The 19225-nt window shown below is 37.6% G+C and overlaps 1 protein-coding gene and 1 long non-coding RNA gene across 2 annotated transcripts in view; both read left to right on the forward strand.

Annotated features, from left to right (window-relative positions):
* The window catches only part of RANBP9 (RAN binding protein 9), a 69702-nt gene that overhangs the window by 35525 nt on the left and 14952 nt on the right, over positions 1-19225 (forward strand). Inside the window, exons 3-10 of the mRNA XM_043908509.1 lie at positions 1007-1059; positions 1973-2140; positions 6330-6352; positions 11814-11998; positions 14475-14587; positions 15866-15974; positions 17780-17970; positions 19066-19210. Of these exons, the coding sequence (XP_043764444.1) occupies positions 1007-1059; positions 1973-2140; positions 6330-6352; positions 11814-11998; positions 14475-14587; positions 15866-15974; positions 17780-17970; positions 19066-19210 (987 nt within the window). The remainder of the gene's footprint in view (positions 1-1006; positions 1060-1972; positions 2141-6329; positions 6353-11813; positions 11999-14474; positions 14588-15865; positions 15975-17779; positions 17971-19065; positions 19211-19225) is intronic.
* LOC122697590 lies at positions 2148-5800 on the forward strand. Its single transcript, XR_006342116.1, has 2 exons — positions 2148-4221; positions 4715-5800. It is a non-coding gene; the product is annotated as an uncharacterized LOC122697590 (long non-coding RNA).

Genomic DNA, 19225 nt, shown 5'->3' on the forward strand with positions numbered 1-19225 from the left:
TGTTTAACAATTGTAGGCATCTCTATGCCTGATTTTATTGGAAATGACTTAAGTGTTTCACTGTTGAATACCTTGCTTGTTGGCAAAAAGTGTGTCTTATTTAGGTACTTCCCTTTTATGTTTATTTGAGTTTTTATTAGGAGTGGTAGCTAAATTCATCAAATACCATTTTAAATCTTGATACAGTCACAACTAGCAATTTAATTGTTAACTAATGGATTCAGTTTGCTTTTTTAGTTTTTCTTTTTTGCATCAATACTTGTAAATGAATTTCTTTATACTTTTTATACTTTTTTGTACTTTACACTTAAAAAAATTTCTTTTACATTTTATTTTGAACTACTTTTATCAGATTTAATAATATTTTTAAGGTGTTTAAAATGCATACCTTAATGATAACCTTTTGCTCTAGTATTTCTTTTGAAGAGATAATTTTGTTCTCATGTTTTATACATTAATAATTAAGGCTTTCGTGTTTAAGTCCATATCATCAATTTGCCTAAATATTTTTGGAAAACCAATACATAGTTGCCCTGTAGCACATGCTTTTTAGGATATTTAGGTATTGCAGATGCTTTTTCTGAATCGGATATTTTTTTCAAATATGTCTCCATGTCTTTGTTTATGGGCGGGGAGGAACTAGATTTTTACTGTGTCCTTTTAAAAGCCACATACCCCTCTGTACTTTTTGTTAGAATTCTTAATTCCAAATATCTATGTGTAGATAAGTTGGAAAGATTTTTACAATTATAAGAATACATAAGTAATTCTTTGGGTATGTTTATGAATGATAGCTATAGGAATTTACTCTGAGTCTGGGTTTTGTTGTTGCTTAATATTGCCCTTTTTGCTTTTTCATGAATTCTAAGAATTTTTTTGTAGCTACCCTGTGCATTTCATCTTGGGCTTAATTCTGATAATGTTTGAGAGTGTTTGGTAATTTATACATATATATGACTCTAATCACCAGCTTTTCTTTCTTCCTTTTTTTTTTTTTTTTAAACAGTTACATGGGAATTGGTCTTTCTGCTCAAGGTGTGAACATGAATAGACTACCAGGTACACTTGTAATTGAATTACAGTACAGTCTTATGGCTAACTCTGGCTAAAAATGTCAAGTAGTAACTTGAGATAGTTAAGTACATTAATCTTCTATATTTTTAATCACTTAATGAGTTCAGAGTTGAAGCTAATGGTTTTAATAAACTTTATGCTATTTTCCAAAATATGCCATGTCTTGTTTTGCTTTGCTTGTTTTGTTTGTTGGTGTTTTGAACGTCTAGTACATAGTGATATCAACTACTTTAGCTGTTTTAATGTGGTTGGTTCTGTCTCCTTCCCAATACATTCCTGACTTTTACCCCATTTTCAGTTGTTTAATACTCTGGGTGGGTGTCTAGGCTGATATTAAAAGTAAACTAAGGAGAAAAAAAGCAAAGTAAGGAAGGTGTGAAACACAATGGTAGGCTGTTCTCCTAAAACCATTAATTGTACCAAAGTGATTCTTCGATTATATTTTCTGATGTTCTGTTTACTAATGTTAAAAATTAACGTTAGAGGAAACTGCTTGAAAATTGAAAGAAAAATCTTGTGTGTTATTTTAAACTCTGTGTGTGTTTAAACCAAATCAAAGCAGAATTCCTTTGGTCTATTAGCAAATGAAGTATGCATGGAGACTGCATCTTGCTGTTTGTTTGCTTTTTCTGTTAAGAGTCCTCTCTGTTTAAGACATAGTTTAGCGTTCTGTGTGGCAGATTTATTTTTGTTAATGTTGTAAGTAGTGTTTTAATACAGAATTTATGTACTGTGATTGTTGAGAATTTAAATGCACTCTTGGGAATTCTACCTTTGTAAAGGTGACATTTACAGAGATTGTACTATTCTTGCTTGTCTTTTTATAAATTTACTGGATAGTTCTAGTATGGGGGAACCTTACTTTTCACTGTAAATATACTGAAACTTTCTCTTTTAGGCTGGGATAAACATTCATATGGTTACCATGGTGATGATGGACATTCATTTTGTTCTTCTGGAACGGGACAACCTTATGGACCAACTTTTACAACTGGTGATGTCATTGGCTGTTGTGTTAACCTTATCAACAACACCTGCTTCTACACCAAGAATGGACATAGTTTAGGTACTAAAATAACCAGATGTTATGGTTATTGTACTTACAACATGGTGGTAATGTTTATTATGTAATTCTCCTTTATGAGTAGATGCCTCTGGAAATTATTTCTTTGCTCTTTCTAGGTAGAAGTTGAGAAAATGGTGAAAATTTAAATCTGAAGTATTATGTAATGGGTACATATTCAATTAAAAATCTTATTTTTTTACATTGAAGGCCACATTGTATCACACCTGTGAGACTAACTAGAAATAACTGCATGCTCAGATATTTATTCTAGTAGTGGAAATGCTACATGTTTTCTGCTTTGCTTTGAATAAAGCCCTTCACAGTATGATCCAGTTTTCTAGATACCGGGTGCCAAGAAAAAAGCTGTCGATTTTTAGTATAATATGAGGGTAATGACAGAGCATGGAAAAGCTTAATGCTCCCAGCGAAATGAAGGGCATTGACATACTGAAAAATCAGGCCTACTAACAAAAAATTAACAAAGATGGTAACTACAAGCTAGTTCTGCAAAAGGGAGCAGAGCTAAAATGAGCAAAGGACAACAAAACTTCTAAAAGACAGCTGGCAAATAAATAGATTAGTGAAAACATGAGCAAATCACTCCGCTGTAAGACCAACAGGAAATTAGGGGCTTTGGTTGAATATCTGTACTACTTCAGATTTAATACTGTTATGCTCCCTTTTCTTAGATTTTTTTTTTGTCTTTGTTTTGTATTAAAGTAAGTATAAAGGATAGCAAGGTTGATGCTTTAAAAAAAAAAAGTTTCAGATTTTTAACTGTTTAAAACATTCTTGATTTATAGCAGGTTATTTCTGATGAGATAAAGTGAAAGAAGGCATAAACTAATCCCAAAGGCAGAAAACTCAGTTTGCTTATAAACAGTATTTAAAAATTAAACTGCAGATAGTATGCTTAGACATATAATAAATATTCTTTAATGCAAAAACTGTTCTGTAATTTAGTAGTAGAGAATTCTAAATTTTGGGCTACGTTGGTAATAGTTATTTGGGGTTTTTTAGTGTCTCGACATACTCCTTACTAACGTTACTGCCTTAGTCATAGTTACATCTGGCTTAAAACTTCTCCTTCTGACTATTACCGTTGATTCTGAAGTCCTGTGCTGGCTCACTTAAAAGCTCTCACAGGTCCGCAGAGATTCTTAACATTCTTTTCAGTACAAGACCGTTGATAAAGGATGCCATGTATAGTGTGTGTATTTGTGATCTGATTGTTATTGGCAGACTGGTTTCCAGAAGGAGACAGCCCTTGTAGTTTATTTGTTGTTGCTCTTCAGGCTCTGTCTGACTTGTCAAGCAGTTAACTGGGATAGTCTTCATTGGCTTGGCTGCTTAAGGTATTTAAGATCTTAAACCAGAAGTCTGCCTTTAGGTAGGACCTTTGGTTCAGTAATGCAGAGGGGACATGTTTAAAACCAAAAGGAATCTTTTTATAGTTTGCAAACTTTATTGCAGAGAAGAAATTTTATTTTGGGACTTGAGAAGATCATAGGTGATGTGATATTATTTTTTTTCCTATTAGATTTTCACAAGCATTTACATTGAGATTTTCTCTTGCGTAGGGAAGCTCTTTTTAAAATATCTTGATGTCGTTCATTCAGTCCCGAAGTTGTGTCCTGCTGTTTGTGACCCCATGAACCACAGCACGTGAGATGCTGTTTAAGAACAAGGGTACTTGATGGAATCACATTCTAAAATTGTCAGTTTGAAACAGTTGGCATTATTCATTCATAAACCTAATAGGTATTTATCAAGCACTTGGAGAGTCAGGATAAAAGTGGTCAGTGTGGGAGTTCAGTTGTCTGGGTTTATCTCCTGGCTTGGGCTTGTGACCTTATGCGAGTTACTTAAACATTTCTGTTTCTTAAACATTCAGATCATAAAACCAGATCACTGTAACATGTACCTTGTTAAGGTTGCTAGGGCAAACTGAAGTGATGCATGTGAAGTTAAGTGATTGCCATACACTTGGTGAGTACTCAGCAAATGTTTGTTGTCATTTGCCAGACTCTGGCCCAGGTGCTGGGGATGTGGTGAGCAAAAATTATTCCTCTGGAGCAGAGGTCAGCAAGCTATGATGGCCCGTAGGCTAGATCAGTCTCCTGTCTGCTTTCTAAGTAAAGTTTCATTGAAACACAGTCACCACAACCCCCACCCCCTGTTCATTTATTTTCTGTATATGGCTGCTGTTCCTGCTACTGTAGCAGAATTAAGTAGTTGAAACAAGCCTAGAAAGCTGAAAATATTTACTTTCTGACCCTTTACAGAGTAATGTGTTTCTCTCTGGACCAGATTCTAGCATCTAGAAGATAAAATCTTACTCAGTTCCTTTCCCCTTGTATTTCACAGAGTGGATAATTTCTGCCCCAAAGCTTGGTACATCCTTAGTTTCTGTCTCATGGAGGTTTTCAAAATGTATATTTACTTACCATATAAAGAGAAATGAAAAGAGTTTTGAGAAGATAATTAAAGGAGAAACATTTCAGTATGCAAGTTAATTCATTTGAATTTTTTAATTTTCTTATTCTTCAGTTGACAGAGTTACTTTTCTAAAAGTCTCTTGATAATCAGATTAGGAAATTGGGAAAAAATTGTTTTCTGTGTAAAATTTATATTTGTTCAGCTTGTTAAAGTGCCATTTTTGTGGTCTGAATATGTATAGGTTGTGTTAAATATATTTGACAGTGTTCAAAAGTGTTATTCTGTAGAATGAAGTTGGATATTTCGTTAGAGATTTTGGTAAAGTGAGGAAGGATCTCAGTAATTACTGACAAAAGGGAATTTTTGCTTAGATGATATAAATTTAGACAGTCTTAATCGATAGACATTTTTGAGGGAAAGTGATTAGGCCGCTGTTTTATGAAAGGTGGTAAAATTATATATGGTCGTGTTTTATTTATTCTTGCTATTTTCTTTGTTCTTTTTAGTTTTCTGAAATTTTTAGGATAAATTCTCACATTTGTTTAGCCCACAATCACCTTACTTTCTGTTTATTAATTAAACTAAAGGTAATCTGAATGTTTCCACTTTTGACAAGTTAACATATGAGTTTACTGGTTTCTAAAAGTCATAAAAACAGTTTTAACTACAAAGCACTATTTTTACATTTATTTCAAGGCATGTATAGTCAAGATTTATAGTCCGTTTGCCTTTTAACTGTATTACTTTAATGAACAGGGTCAGATGGTCGCATTTTCTGGTGGTAGAGCGCAAGTGTAGAGCAGACTCAGCGGGGAGGAGGCCGTGAGGACGACGCTGCAGCGGGGCCCTCACTTTCCCAGCGGTGACACCACCGCAGACGGCGGGCGCTGGCTTGGTTTTGTTTTGTCCTAATATATGGTTAAACTGAAGAATTGCGATTAGCCAGCTCAGCAGCTCCACCCGCTCCCGTTATTATAGAGCTCAGTCTTTTTAAACATATGACTGCGGTGCTATAGAAATATCTGGTTTGTTTATTATCTTATTTTCAGCTAAGTAATTTATTTGAATAGTTAAAGGACGATTACATCATCACTTTGGGATGTTGCCATTGTTCAAATGTATTTGGTACATAACTGCTGAGATTACTGTCAGAGGGCATTTAAGAGAAATCCTCAACTGTATCTTTGTCCTTTGAAGGAGGAATTAATTTTGTTTTCTAGAGTGATCAAAACTTTGAGAATGTATTTTTATGAGAATTTTTTTAAGTAAACAAAGCGATTATATTTTCTATTCACCCCTTTTTGTAACAGAAAATCTTTCCTCTTCCCTCAAAATTATTTAAAAGCTAAATCCAGGTAAGGAAGATTTAGATAACAAGGCCGGATAAAGCAGCTTAGGTGTCAGTCGAAATTAAATGTAATTATTTTGCAACCAGTTTTCTCTTGTGGTTCCTCACATAGCTTTGAATATATATCTGAAACCATTTCAGAAATCCTGGAGGCAACAACCATACCCCAGAAATAAAATTGGCATGTACCTAACAAAGGTCATGAGCTTGAAACAGGATGGCATTCACTCAGACCTGTATTAGTGTTATAGAGAGAAAAATTAGTCTTGTTATTTTATATTTAGCTTTTTAATTTTTTTCTTTCTTTGCTATATTTTCCCTTATTTTTGGTGAGAAATTCAGCTTGTCACCATACTCTGCCTTTGAAAAACAACTTCTAATGCCATTTTCTCTTCCTTTTAGGTATCGCTTTCACCGACTTACCGGTAAGACATAATTTCTTGTAAAAGTAGTTTTGTATTTTTAATTAAAAGAAGTATGTAGAAACTAGTACTACTCACATTTAAAATGCAGTTTTATTGATAATTAAGTTTATAAGCCATACTGCACATAGACCAGAGCTTTCTTGAGCTGCCATTGGTGTGGACCATCGGAAATTAAGCCCAGAATTGCACTGGGCACCATTGCCCAGGGGAACTTAGCTGTGGCTAAGAACTAAATCAGAAATGATTATTTTGAAGACACTTTTTAGTATCACTGTGGATTCATTTGAAATATGTTTCTTTTTCATTGTTGGGCTTTTTAGTAAGCGGCTGTATGACAGTCATTTACTAATTCACCGTCTATTGATGCCACTCTGTGGCGAGTTCTGTGCTTGCTTTTTATTCAGCAAAACTCTAGATGGGGGTCTCTGTCCAATCGGAGTATTCAAGTTGAGGAACTTAGAGAATAAATAATGCATTAAAAATATTTCTAAAAATTTAAATAATTTTTAAAGGAAGAAAAACAGTAGCACTTGAGAGTACCAAAGACAGAACCCAGGTGGTACAATTTGCTCACCATTGTTCAAGGTAGCTGTTGAGCAGAAACTTTGGAGGAAGTGAGGATACGGAGAACAAGAACGTCCCAGGCAGAGGGAGCAGTCAGGGGCACTCAGGCAGCAGTGCATGGGGCATGTCTGAAGAGCGGGAAGGGAGGTGGAGAGGCTGAGGCGGTCGGAGCCGAGTCAGACCCGAGGATGGCAGGTGGTAGATCACCTCGGTCTTGAGGGACATTGTGGGCACCTGGGCATTTACTCTGAATGAAGTACACTGACACTGCAGAGTGTTAGCTATTATGATACACTGGGATGACGAACAGACGGCAGTGGGGGGGAGTTAAGACAGAAACAAGCCGACTGTGAGGGGCTGTTGCAGAAATTGCTGTAGGAGATGGTGGTGACTCAGCATCTAGAGACATAGGAGTGGTTTGATTCTAGACACCTGACATCCCAAATCTAAGCCTCTGTCAGTTGTAATATGCAGCATATATAGCCCTAAAGGGAGTGGGGACTAATAAACTCGGATACGGTGCTTTCTTATCATTTAGAACTGATATTCACTGATCTCTTCAGATATTTAAATCTATTAATAAATTTTTGATTGGTATCACTTACTGTATGCCTGAAACAGGACGTTAAGAAGCAGCGACCAGTGAGTGAGGCAGGAGGAGGATTAAGAATTGGGTGTCCACCATGGGATAAAATGGTCATGAAATGGCCCCCTCAAAGTCGTGGTCAAGTTTGTGAGCAAAAAGGGGCTTTGCCAACTGAAGACTGACACTTGCCATCTACATCTACAGCGATTATATCATGGCCACTGCAACTGCTGACTTTCAACAGTCAACCCTGAAAGGAGTTCAGGGTGAAGATCAAGAATGAGGTGCTCCGTGCTCTGGGAAAAACTGGCAGAACAGGCCTTCAGATAGTTAGATCTTTTCAAGAGATTTTATGAGTCCCAATTCTTGCATCTTCTCATACCTAGAGAAACACTGACATCATTAATGGTGCCATCTGCTTTGGCTATTAAATAAAAAATTTTACAATTAAAAGTCAAAAAAAAAAAAAAAAAAAGAATTGGGTGTCCTTCAGAGCCAACTGAAGAAGATCTGTCCGAAGGATGGAGAAGTCAGCGTGTCAGATGCCACTGTGATGTATCACATCACACGGGCTGAGAATTGGCCAGCAGGTTTATTGTGCGGTTTAGCAGGGTGTTTGCTTGCTGTTGAGAATGATACAGTATCAAGAAAAACAGGGGATGTTGTATATCCAGAGGAAAAGTAGCCTGATCCTGCCCTTGAATGGACAGGGGGGTGATCCCGTGGGTGAGTGGAAAGGAGAGGCTTTCGAGAAGTGTCTGGTGGGGGCAGGTACAAGGGTGCGTAGCTCAGTATTGTTGGAGAGGTTTTGCCCAGATTCTCCATGTCACGTGAGTTTGGTGGAAGGGCATATATGGCTGGTTTGATTTTTTTTTTTTTTCTTTCTTCCCCCAGTTTTTGTGGCACTAAGCAAGTAAAATCAACTCATCACTTAGCAGATTTTGTTCCTCACTGATAGACAGTGGTGATCATTTGAAAAAGGCGTAGCTAGTTGTAGATATGTTGACTGTTTGGGATTGCCTCCCGATTATTTTTGGTCCCATTTTAGAATCACCAGCTATATTTTTTCCCTTGTCTGTAATTAGCCACGGGTGATGTCCATCTGTGCTCGGTGGGTAAAGTGGTGGTTAGGGTGCTGGTTGTAAGTTTCCTGTTAATAACACAGTGGTTCTGAGAGCTCTTTATTTTTGTAACTGTGAGATCTTCTGGGACTTCCACACGCAACATATTATTCTTCTACTTAAAAAGGAAAGAAAAAGTTAGTCTTTCTCTTAAGAGTCCCCACCACCTGTGATCCTTCACTAGCCAGTCACAGCAGTCAGCCTCCGTGGAGGGGATGTTTATAGAAAAAAAGCTTACCTATTATGGAACCAGGGGGTGCTTTACATCTCTGAAAACTGGAAATGTTTTTCAAAATGATCATTCTTCCCCAACTCACCTCACCATCTTTAGATATAGTGATTGTGTTGAGTGTATGCCCTTCTAGATCTGTTTTAAACTTGTGTTAGCCAGTATGTCCGTAACTGTCGGCTGGAAGAAGATGGGTCATAGTTAAGGCGCTGTTCTGGTGGCTTGCTTTCTTCATTTAGTAATGTGTATTGCGCCTCTCTGTGTCATTTATACACGTGTTTAATGCTTTCTTTTTTTTTTTTTTTAATTTTTTTTAATGCTTTCTTTATGCTTGTTTTTATAATATTTTATTGTAAGATATACTGCAACAATTTAAAGATGGAAGTTTTTGCATATTTGACATTTATGAAATGGGATGCGTCCTAGAAATCTGTGGCCTGCCACAGTTTAATGGACAGTGTTTCTGCTTAGACATAAAATGATGGTAGATCTTATAGTCAGTGCGGTCTGAGCTTCCCTGGTTGCGGTGTATAATACCACCTGTGAATGGACATTCTTTTTAATTTTTTATTTGCTATTAAAAATAATGCTGCAGGACATATATCTTTGCACATGTTCGTTTTTCTGTAGGATTAATTTCTTACAAGAAAAAGACTAATTATCAGTAAGGAAATTGAATCTGTAATTTCAAAATCAGACAAGAAAAAGAAATAAAAGCAATTCAAGTTGGAAAGAAAGAAGTAAAATTGTCTTGTCAGTTTTAATAGATTTTGCCAAATTTCTTTCTTCCAAGGTTATATTGGTTCATATTTCTGTGTACAGTGAATGAGAGGCTTATTTTCTCAGCCTTCATCAGCACTGGGTATTCTCAGCTTTTAAAATCTTAATCTGTTGTGCAAAATAATCTGCTTATTTTAATTTGCATTTAAGAAATTGAGTTTGTATCTCTTTATATTTTTAATCATCTTATGTTTCTTCAAATAGCCTTATGTATCTATTACGAATTAAATTTTTTTAACTAGTAATTTTGTGGGGTTTTTTTAAAATTTTTTATTTCCTGTTGGGGTATAGCCAATTAACAATGACGTGATAGTGTCAGGCGCACAGTGAAAGGGACTCAGCCACACACATACGTGTATCCATTCTCCCCCCAGACTCCCCTCCAGTCCAGGCTGTCACATAACATTGAGCAGGTGAACTAGTAGTCTTTGTTTTCCTATATTCTGAGATTATTTTTTCGCATTTACAATATTGATCCTTATATGTGTGGCAGATTTTTTTTTCTATTAATTTCATTTTTCTTGACATAAGAGTCTTTGGCCTAAAATACTCTTGTTTTAAACTATGTCACAATTTTGTAATGGGCTTTAATGAAGAAAATACTGTGCTCGGAGTAGAGCCATGAATGTCCCTTTCTGTGCGTCATTAACAAACTGGTGCTTTTGGAGACACAATGCAGGCTCTTTAAATCTCCGTTTCTCATTGGTGAAGTGAGGTTATGATAAGTATCTCACTTGTCTTCACCTTAAAATTCTATTATGAGTTTTGTTGATTGTTAAGGATCAATACATTTGTGTATGTTGTGTTAACATTTCTTTCCCTAACCCAGGGTGATTATATTTCTCCATATGTTACCACAGTACTCCTTCTGTTTCTGATTTTGGTTGCTTGATTGGTCACTTGAGTTTAAAAATACCTTCTTAGCTTTTTGCAGTGAAATCTATCTAAGCATCTTATATTTACACACATTATATTCTCTTAATCTTTACCTGATTTTGTACTGAAAATACCTGTGATAATCATTAAAGCAGAGAAATAGGCATAAATACAGAGGCTGAAGATGAAGTAGGGTTTGGAGTTACATAAAGGAACACTGAACTTAGATTTTGGTGTTAAATAAGCCTGTGTTCCAGTCCCAGCTCTGCCGTAGTGTAGACAACTGTGAGCACGTTAATTTACCCGAATCCTCAGTTCCTCTATCTTCATAATGCAAATAATAATAATGATGATGACTTAACAGGGTAATTACAATGATTAAACGCGGACATTTAGTAGGCATTCAGTAACTTATTCTCCCTTCAGATGTGACAGCTAGTGATAGGGCCAGTAGAAGGACTTCTGTATTTTTTGTACAAATTTTTGAAGCTGTTGAACTTGTTTCACCCTCAAGTCTTGGAGTATATCTTGGAGGAAATGCCTTTCTTTATGAATTTGAATGTTTAAATCCTTTCTCGAAATGTGTGCATTTTATTTTTATGAAAAGAATCTCTATTCTTAAAGGCACTGTTTTGCTTATAATTAAGTTCTTATCACCATTCCTTAATAAAAGCGCCCCAGATGTACAGAGAGTAGAAATTAGTAAACTTAAAATAGTGTCTGCCCAGTTCGGATGTTCTTCTGTGGTAATCAGCTTCCACGTGCACTTTCTACACGTGCATTGCATGTCTCATACGTAAGAGGGTAAACATGAATTATGCTTGAATCTCTCTGTTGTATGACATATTCTTTTTTTTTTCAGTTTTTTAATTGAAGGATGATTACAGAATTTTGTGGTTTTCTATCATACATAAACAAAAGTCGGCCATAGGTAGACCCATGTCCCCTCCCTCCCAGACCTTCGCACATCTACCTCTCTAGCCCACCTTTCAACCTGTCACAGAGCCCCTGTTTCATTCGGCTCCCCGAGTCTGTATGACATATTCTTAAGAGCAAGAATTTATTTATCAGAAGTATAATGCCATATGGTCTGAATAAATAAGTAGCTTAGGTTGCTGTGTATTTTCCTTGATCATTTGCTTTAGTTCTTCCTCTACTAGTTTCTGATTGAGATCTTAAAATATTTGTGGAGCAAATTTGCAATTCTGTTATTTTAAAGGTAGCATTTGAAAGAATGAATTGCTTTTTTTTTTTTTTAATTAACATAAAAGGGATGGATATTTAGTGAACTGTGTTGTTTTACAGCCAAATTTATATCCTACTGTGGGGCTCCAGACACCAGGAGAAGTCGTCGATGCTAATTTTGGGCAGCACCCTTTCGTGTTCGACATAGAAGACTACATGCGCGAGTGGAGAACAAAGACACAGGCGCAGATAGACCGCTTTCCCGCCGGAGACCGGGAAGGAGAGTGGCAGACCGTGATACAGAAGTGAGTGGGGAGACGCGCAGGGCCGGCTTCAGAGTGCCTCTTTCGTGAAACGTTTCAGCCTTTCGCTGTTTATTGAATGAAGCTTTTTAATCTATTCATATGTGTCCCAGTGGTCTTAATGTATTAACAGTGCTTGATTTGGTGACACACGTCCCGAGTTGTATTTTAGTCTGATTTATTAATTTGCTGGAGGAAATAAAGTGACACTAGATCACGTAGGTTAATTCATTTGCTGTCCTCAGTAATGGGATTTAATGGTTTCCGTAAGTTACATGATTCAACTATTAATAGCGCCAGTGCAGAAGATAAATTCAGAAAGATCATTTAGATTGTAGAATTCACATTGTGGTTTTGGGGCGTGATCTTGGCTGTGTTGTTCAGCAGTGGTATAAACACTTGGGAGAAAAAATAATTATTGATCAGTAAGAGTAAACATCAAAATAATGGTGTATTTTACATCCTGGAATACAGACATGATATGCTCATTGCACCTTTCAGGATTTGGCTGAATTTTTCCAGTGAATAGGTAACTATGTAAGAATAATACCAGCTATTTTTATTTACTTGGATCCCTTCTTTTGGTCTGACAAAAAATTTCCAGCCTCAAGAATTTTCAGAACTCCATTTACTTATTGTCTATTCTGTTAGACATTTAAGAGGAGGTAAAGGGAATACAGATCAAGAGACAGTGAGTGTAGAGTTAAGATTCCTCAGTGCAGTTTAAATGCCTAGGAGTCAGTAGTAACAGTGGAGGACAGGCAGCAGAAAAGCAAATCGTGGGCGTTAGTAAAAGTACTGTAAATGAATGACCTTTGTCTCAACTGACTCTTTACCCCCAATTTACAATTTGCTTTATTAGGCAGCTTTTTATGAAAAACTAGAATTTCAATATGGAGTCAGCAGGAAAATACAACCCCTGTGACAGTCACCTTTTTTTAGACTACGCCTTTGCTTGAAAGGTTCGAGATGACATGTGAATGTCAGTCATACTGAATAGCAGTAGCTCTTAAAACTCCAAATAGTTCAGACTTCAAAATAAATACTGTTAAGTTTAAGTAGTCATTTTCACTATCATAATCTAACCCAAGAAAATTCAAGATACCCTCAGTCTGACACAGTTCATCTTAAATGTCTGTATAATTGCTTTGAACAGTCTTAAATTTACAAATCTCCTAAAACTTGGCATGTTTTTTGGAGGAGATAATCTTGGGCAGGATGATGATTCCGAGGACGAGCTTCTTCCCCGGAGTCTCGACACCAGTGTTTCTGTCCTGCACGGTTGGAAGAGTAGTGGCCCTGACTCGGCATCCCCTGGTCAGCGTGAGCTAGAGAGCGAGCAGGCCTGGACTGCCCTCTGGGGTCCCCTCTCCTGGGCTCTGCAGTGGTTCCCGCTGAGCAGCGTGGAAGCGTTACCCAGCCTAGTCCTGCAGCCAGGCTTCAGGGCGAGCACCCTCCCCTGCCCCACTCTTCACAAAATAGATCCTCGCTGGGGGAAGTTCATGTGAAAACGCTATCCCCTACCCTCTTAAATTAATCTAACATTTAGATGAAATAAAATGAAAAAAATCTGTTAGAAATTTCCCCGTGCCAGCTCGGTCCCCTCCCTGAACCACTGCTTCATACCATTTTCTGTTGGGCCCTTAGTAGTGCCAGATCGAGGCAGGTTCAAGAGTTGAATATTTATAGATATATTGGGTATTTCAGTTAATACTGTTTGGTCAATGGTTTTTCTAACATTTCGTCATTAGATCCAAATACCATTCTTATAAATACCACTTGGTTTTTAAAAAATCAGTTTGCTCTTTGGAAGTGTCACTTACTCATCAGTCATATTTGAGTAATTCATCTCCTGTGCACCAACATACTACCTGATTTAGATTAGAAGGCTGACTCCTCACTGATTAATATTATCACCCTCATAGACTTTGTTTCGGGAGATTCTGTCTGTGGGGTCACCTTCGTATTTCTTGTGTTCACACCTTGTGACCATTTTATGTAATTGGTGGACAGGACTGCAAAGAGTTAAACTACAGAACACGAAGAGTTAATCTGTTGTTTTTAAATTTCTTTATTTTACAAAATGCCAGCACTTTACTAGGGTAAGTCATATGATAATGGTAAAATAGAAATTATGGTTAGTACGATTGAGTAAGTGTGGGAAATAATAGGAAAGGACCTGGGGATAATGGAGTGCTAAGAATCAAAGCTATTTCATGTCCTTTGATTGTCTGGTAATACTTTTTTAGGCAGAGTAGACTCACCATAGCATTTGCAGTTATCTTTTTGGAAATAACTCTATGAATAAGACAAAATGATGTTTTGAATTGAAGTTGAACCTGAAGTAATTAAAGCCTTCATTGTTCCCAGGGCATAGATTGGTTTTGTAACACCAGAGTAGACCTTGTGTATGTAAATTGTAGTATGAAGCATGTATTCTCTTGACTAAAAGCTGTGTGTTTCTTCTTTTTATTTTAAGAATGGTTTCATCTTATTTAGTCCACCATGGGTACTGTGCCACAGCAGAGGCCTTTGCCAGATCTACAGACCAGACCGTTCTAGAAGAATTAGCTTCCATTAAAAATAGACAAAGTAAGGACCTGTGGTGCATGGCTAACACGTGTTTTCAGATTATAGGTTTGGTTACATTGACTTTTAGAAACTTGATTTTTTTAATGAATGTTTTTTTTCAAATTTATTAATTTGAAATTATGCCTCTGAAAATGACTTTTACTGACATTTTTGAAGATTACCTTAAAAAAATTCACAGGACTATAGTAGTATTCTGGATGTAGAAAGATAGAATTTTGGAGAAATTTTTGTTAAAATGCTTGCCACTTTTGCTTTAAAAATGTTTTCTTGAGCTTTCAGAAGTGTGTGTGTGTTTTTCACCAGATAAAGTAGTCCCATGATTATTAGATGTTAGTGGAGATAATGTGTGAGATGTTTGCACTTAAATTGCTATCTAAATTTAAGATAGTATGGGTCTTAAGTATTTATTGCTTTTGTCCCAATGCTAGTGGCAAGAGATATGGGGCCTGTTCCGATCAGCATGACAACTGATCCACAGTCAGCCATCCCAAAATTGGCGCTGTTAGTCCGTCAGGGAGAGGGTGGCTTGATGAGGGTGAGACAGAAACAAGACATGAGGGATGAAATCGTGAGGGATGCGAGCAAAACTCTCGTAGGTCAGATTGCTATGAAACACTGATGACCTTGTGTTGTAGCTGATTGTATGTACTCTTTCTCACCACGTTGTGTAGGCTGTAGCAAATGGAGATGTCCTTCCATCTTTTCCTTTCCTTATCATCTAACCCTCGGGGCATGCTCATTCAGTGGCTGTTGAATTCAGATCTTACTGAGAGGCTAATTTTCATTTAGTACTGGGTTCAAAAGGCTATATAGTATTTGATAAGACATTTTGATTATTTCTTTAATGTCTCCTATGGTCCTTTCTTTAAAAACCACTCTATTGAGGTATGGTTGACATATGAAAAATGATGCCTATTTAGGGTATAGAGCCTGATGAGTTTGTATATATCCATGAAACCGTCACCCCAGCGTATGGGATAATATACCCATCTTTTTCATCTTAGTGTTTAATACATCAGTATTGTTTAACAGCTATTTTTCCTACATTACTTGTATGTTTGACTTCTTTTTTTAGTAGTTTATTACAGTACTTGTTTTTCTAATTGGTTATTTTGTCTGAAAATATTCCTTAAAATAGAAACTGAGTTAGAAAAATAAGTGCAGACTCATCATAATTTAAAGATTTTTTTTTTTTTTTTTTACTAATTTTTTGAGGGTCTACAAAGTTTCTTTTTCTATTCTTATAAAATTTATCTTTTGCTTTCTTTTTCTAAATAGGAATTCAGAAATTGGTGTTAGCAGGAAGAATGGGAGAAGCCATTGAAACAACACAACAGTTATATCCAAGTTTACTTGAAAGAAATCCCAATCTCCTTTTCACATTAAAGTGAGTTTTTAATGAATGTTATATTAATTATATATGTGCATTACATAACCAAAATTATTTTCCTGCTTTAATAGTTTTAATTTTTGTTTTACCTTGTTTCAGGTGTTTAGATATAATTTTGTAATATAGCACATTTAAGTAACAGGTTGAGGAATATGAGGACTCTTAAGTAGAAGGCATTTTTCTACTTTGTGTTTGCTTTTCTGTCATTCTATCCCTGTATTTAAAAAATGTGAAACTCTTACTTAGAGGATGGGTATCTATTTTTTCTCTTGTAAAATACCTTATAGTAAGTTTGCAGCATTTTTTAAAATTGCGGTAAAAATACATGTGAAAGTCGCTCAGTCATGTCCGACTCTTTGCGACCCCATGGACTGTATAGTCCTGAATTCTCCAGGACAACATACTGGAGTGGGTAGCCTTTCCCTTCTCCAAGGGGATCTTCCCTACTCAGGGATCGAGCCCAGATCTCCCGCATTGCGGGCGGATTCTTTACCAGCCAAGCCACAAGGGAAGCCCAGAGGAATACTGGAGTGGGCAGCCTATCCCTTCTCCAGTGGATCTTCCCCACCCAGGAATAAAAACGGGGTCTCCTGCATTGCGGGTGGATTCTTTTCCAGCTGAGCTAATAGGGAAGCCCGGTAAAAAATACACATATCATAAAATTTGCCATTTTTACACGTACAGTTTCCTGATACTCACCTTGTTTCTGGTACACTCACATTGTTTTTCAGCCACACCAGCCATCCGTTTCTAGAACCTTTTCCATGATCTCAGTCTGAAACGTGGTACCTGTTAAACTCTGGCTCTGCATTTCCCTCTCTTCCCTCGGCTCCTGGCAACCACCATTCTACTCTGTGTCCGTACACTCCAACTTGAGTGCTCTGAGTGCTTCATGTAAATGGAATCATAAAATGTTTGTCCTCTGTCACGGCCTTACTTCCCTTGGCATAATGGGTGTACACATCTGTGTTGGAGTTCCTGCTTTCATTCTTTTACATACATGCTCAGAAGGGGGATTGTTGAATACAGGATAATTCTGTGTTTGATTTTTTGAAAATCAGCCCTCACAATTCCATAGCCCTGTACAATTTTACATTCCTGCCAACAGTGACAAGATTCTAGTTTTTCATCCTCACTTACACTTACTGCTTTCTGTTTCTTTCTTTTTTTTTAAATAAATAATAGCTATTTGGCTTTTTTGTTGTTGTTGTTGGTTGTATGAATCTTTGTTATCTTAAAATTCAGCTCTGATTAAGTTTAAGATTTAAGCTTTTTAAGCATCAGAAACACTAAACCCAATGACAGAACTACTTTGCTTTAGAATAAAAGTTTAAATGTGGCCCATTTGATTAAGAGGTTGCAGATGGGACTGGGGTGAGGAAGCGTGGGGAGTAGGCCCTTATTTTGTGTGAAGGTAGGTGTGTACATAAAAGTACATCAGGTACTTACTATTTGGTTTTCGTCCAAGTGCAAATATTATTTTGATTATTTTAGGTTAAAAAAAAATGAGGTCCATTTTGGTTTACTATAGCTACATATAGATTTTCAGTTTCTTAGTAAATCTTGATTAAAAGTGATACAATGTCTTTTGCATTATACTCTCATTTTTCAGGAAATTTTTAAATATTCTAAGCAGTACAGTATATGGAACCATATTTAACATTTTTAGTATATTATCTAAAGGCCAGACTTACTGATAAATGCAAATTATTAAAGTATTTCCTTGTAGAAGTCTCTTGCTATTAGGTAACTAGACAGTAGTCTGAAGATGCTGTAAATAAATTCTTGTTTTCTCTTTTTAGAGTGCGTCAGTTTATAGAAATGGTGAATGGTACAGATAGTGAAGTACGATGTTTGGGAGGCCGAAGTCCAAAGTCTCAGGACAGTTACCCTGTTAGTCCTCGACCTTTTAGCAGTCCAAGCATGAGCCCCAGCCACGGAATGAATATCCACAATTTAGCATCGGGGAAAGGAAGTACTGCACATTTTTCTGGTGAGATTCAGTCTTACGACATTATCTTACAGTTTTTACCCTTCTTCATGGTTTTGAACAAAAATAACTTTTTTTTAAAAAGATGTAGACATTTCTGCTAGCCATTTTGCATGTTTGTAATTTGATCTCAAGAGATTCTGGAAGAAGAATTGTGGACAGGTCAGATTCGTGCATTTTTGGTACCAGAAAGGAAGTTCAAGATGAGCTGTCTCTAAGAGTGGGTTACTAACAGATCTGCATAAATGAAGGGCACCATTCGCGTTTTGCCTCTAGAAGTCACGTCAGAGATAGCTGGTAGTGAGAAGGCAGTGTGTTTTATTGAAGTGTACATGTGAAGGCAGTGACGTGGCCGTGGTGTCTGAAGCCACCGGCTCCCAGCCGGACTGCCTCTCCCTCCTCCTTTCCCAGCCCGGCTGCTGGCGAGAGTCAGGTCTGCCTGTCCGTCTCCTCCTGGACTCACTGAGGCTTTTGGTGAGTCTTCATTGGTGTTGTCTCCTTTCTTGGCTTTTATGACATCACTTCTACAGGTTTATTTCAGGTCCTTCTCAGTCTTTTTGCTCTGCTTGTCTCTTTCTGTTTTTCCCAAGGTCTTGCCTTTCCTCTGTACGTTTAACTCTCTCAAACAGCTCACCTACTGTTGCCTGTGCTTGCGCAAGCAGAGCAGCCCCTTTGCGGCTGCTTCCTCAGCAGAGCGCCGTCCCCTCGCGGCCGCCCAGCTTGCTGGCGGGGCAGCCTGCGCTGTGCGGCTCCCACGCTCGTGTCCGCAGTCGGCGCCTCCCGGACACTCGAGTCACGTCAGCTGGGGACAGATGCTTGGCCTCTGTGTGTTCTTAGGAAAACGGGGTTGTGGTAACACTGGGCCTCATGGCAGGGATAAAGGAGATGCATAACTAAGCCTTCAGTAAATACAGGAGGAGATGACAGCTCACAGTTAAGTATCCTGATGTCCTTTAGAAGAAGTTACCCACTTGATTTCTATTTAAGTGGCCCACTGACCTTCCCACGTTATGAGAGGTTTAAGTACAGCATCAGAGCACGGTAGGTCTGTTGCCGCCCGATGTGTCTCTGTTCTGAGAGAGTGTCTTCTTCCCCCAGGCTTTGAGAGCTGCACTAACGGTGTGGTGTCCAACAAAGCGCACCAGGCGCACTGCCACAGTAAGCACCCGCCGTCCGGCCTCAGCGTGCCGGAGCTGAACAGCATAAACGCGGCCCGGTCACAGCAGCTCAGCAGCTTCACCAGGTAATTCGGCCCCTG

Source organism: Cervus elaphus, chromosome 7, assembly GCF_910594005.1.
Source record: "Cervus elaphus chromosome 7, mCerEla1.1, whole genome shotgun sequence".
In the NCBI taxonomy this organism is placed as follows: Eukaryota; Metazoa; Chordata; class Mammalia; order Artiodactyla; family Cervidae; genus Cervus; species Cervus elaphus.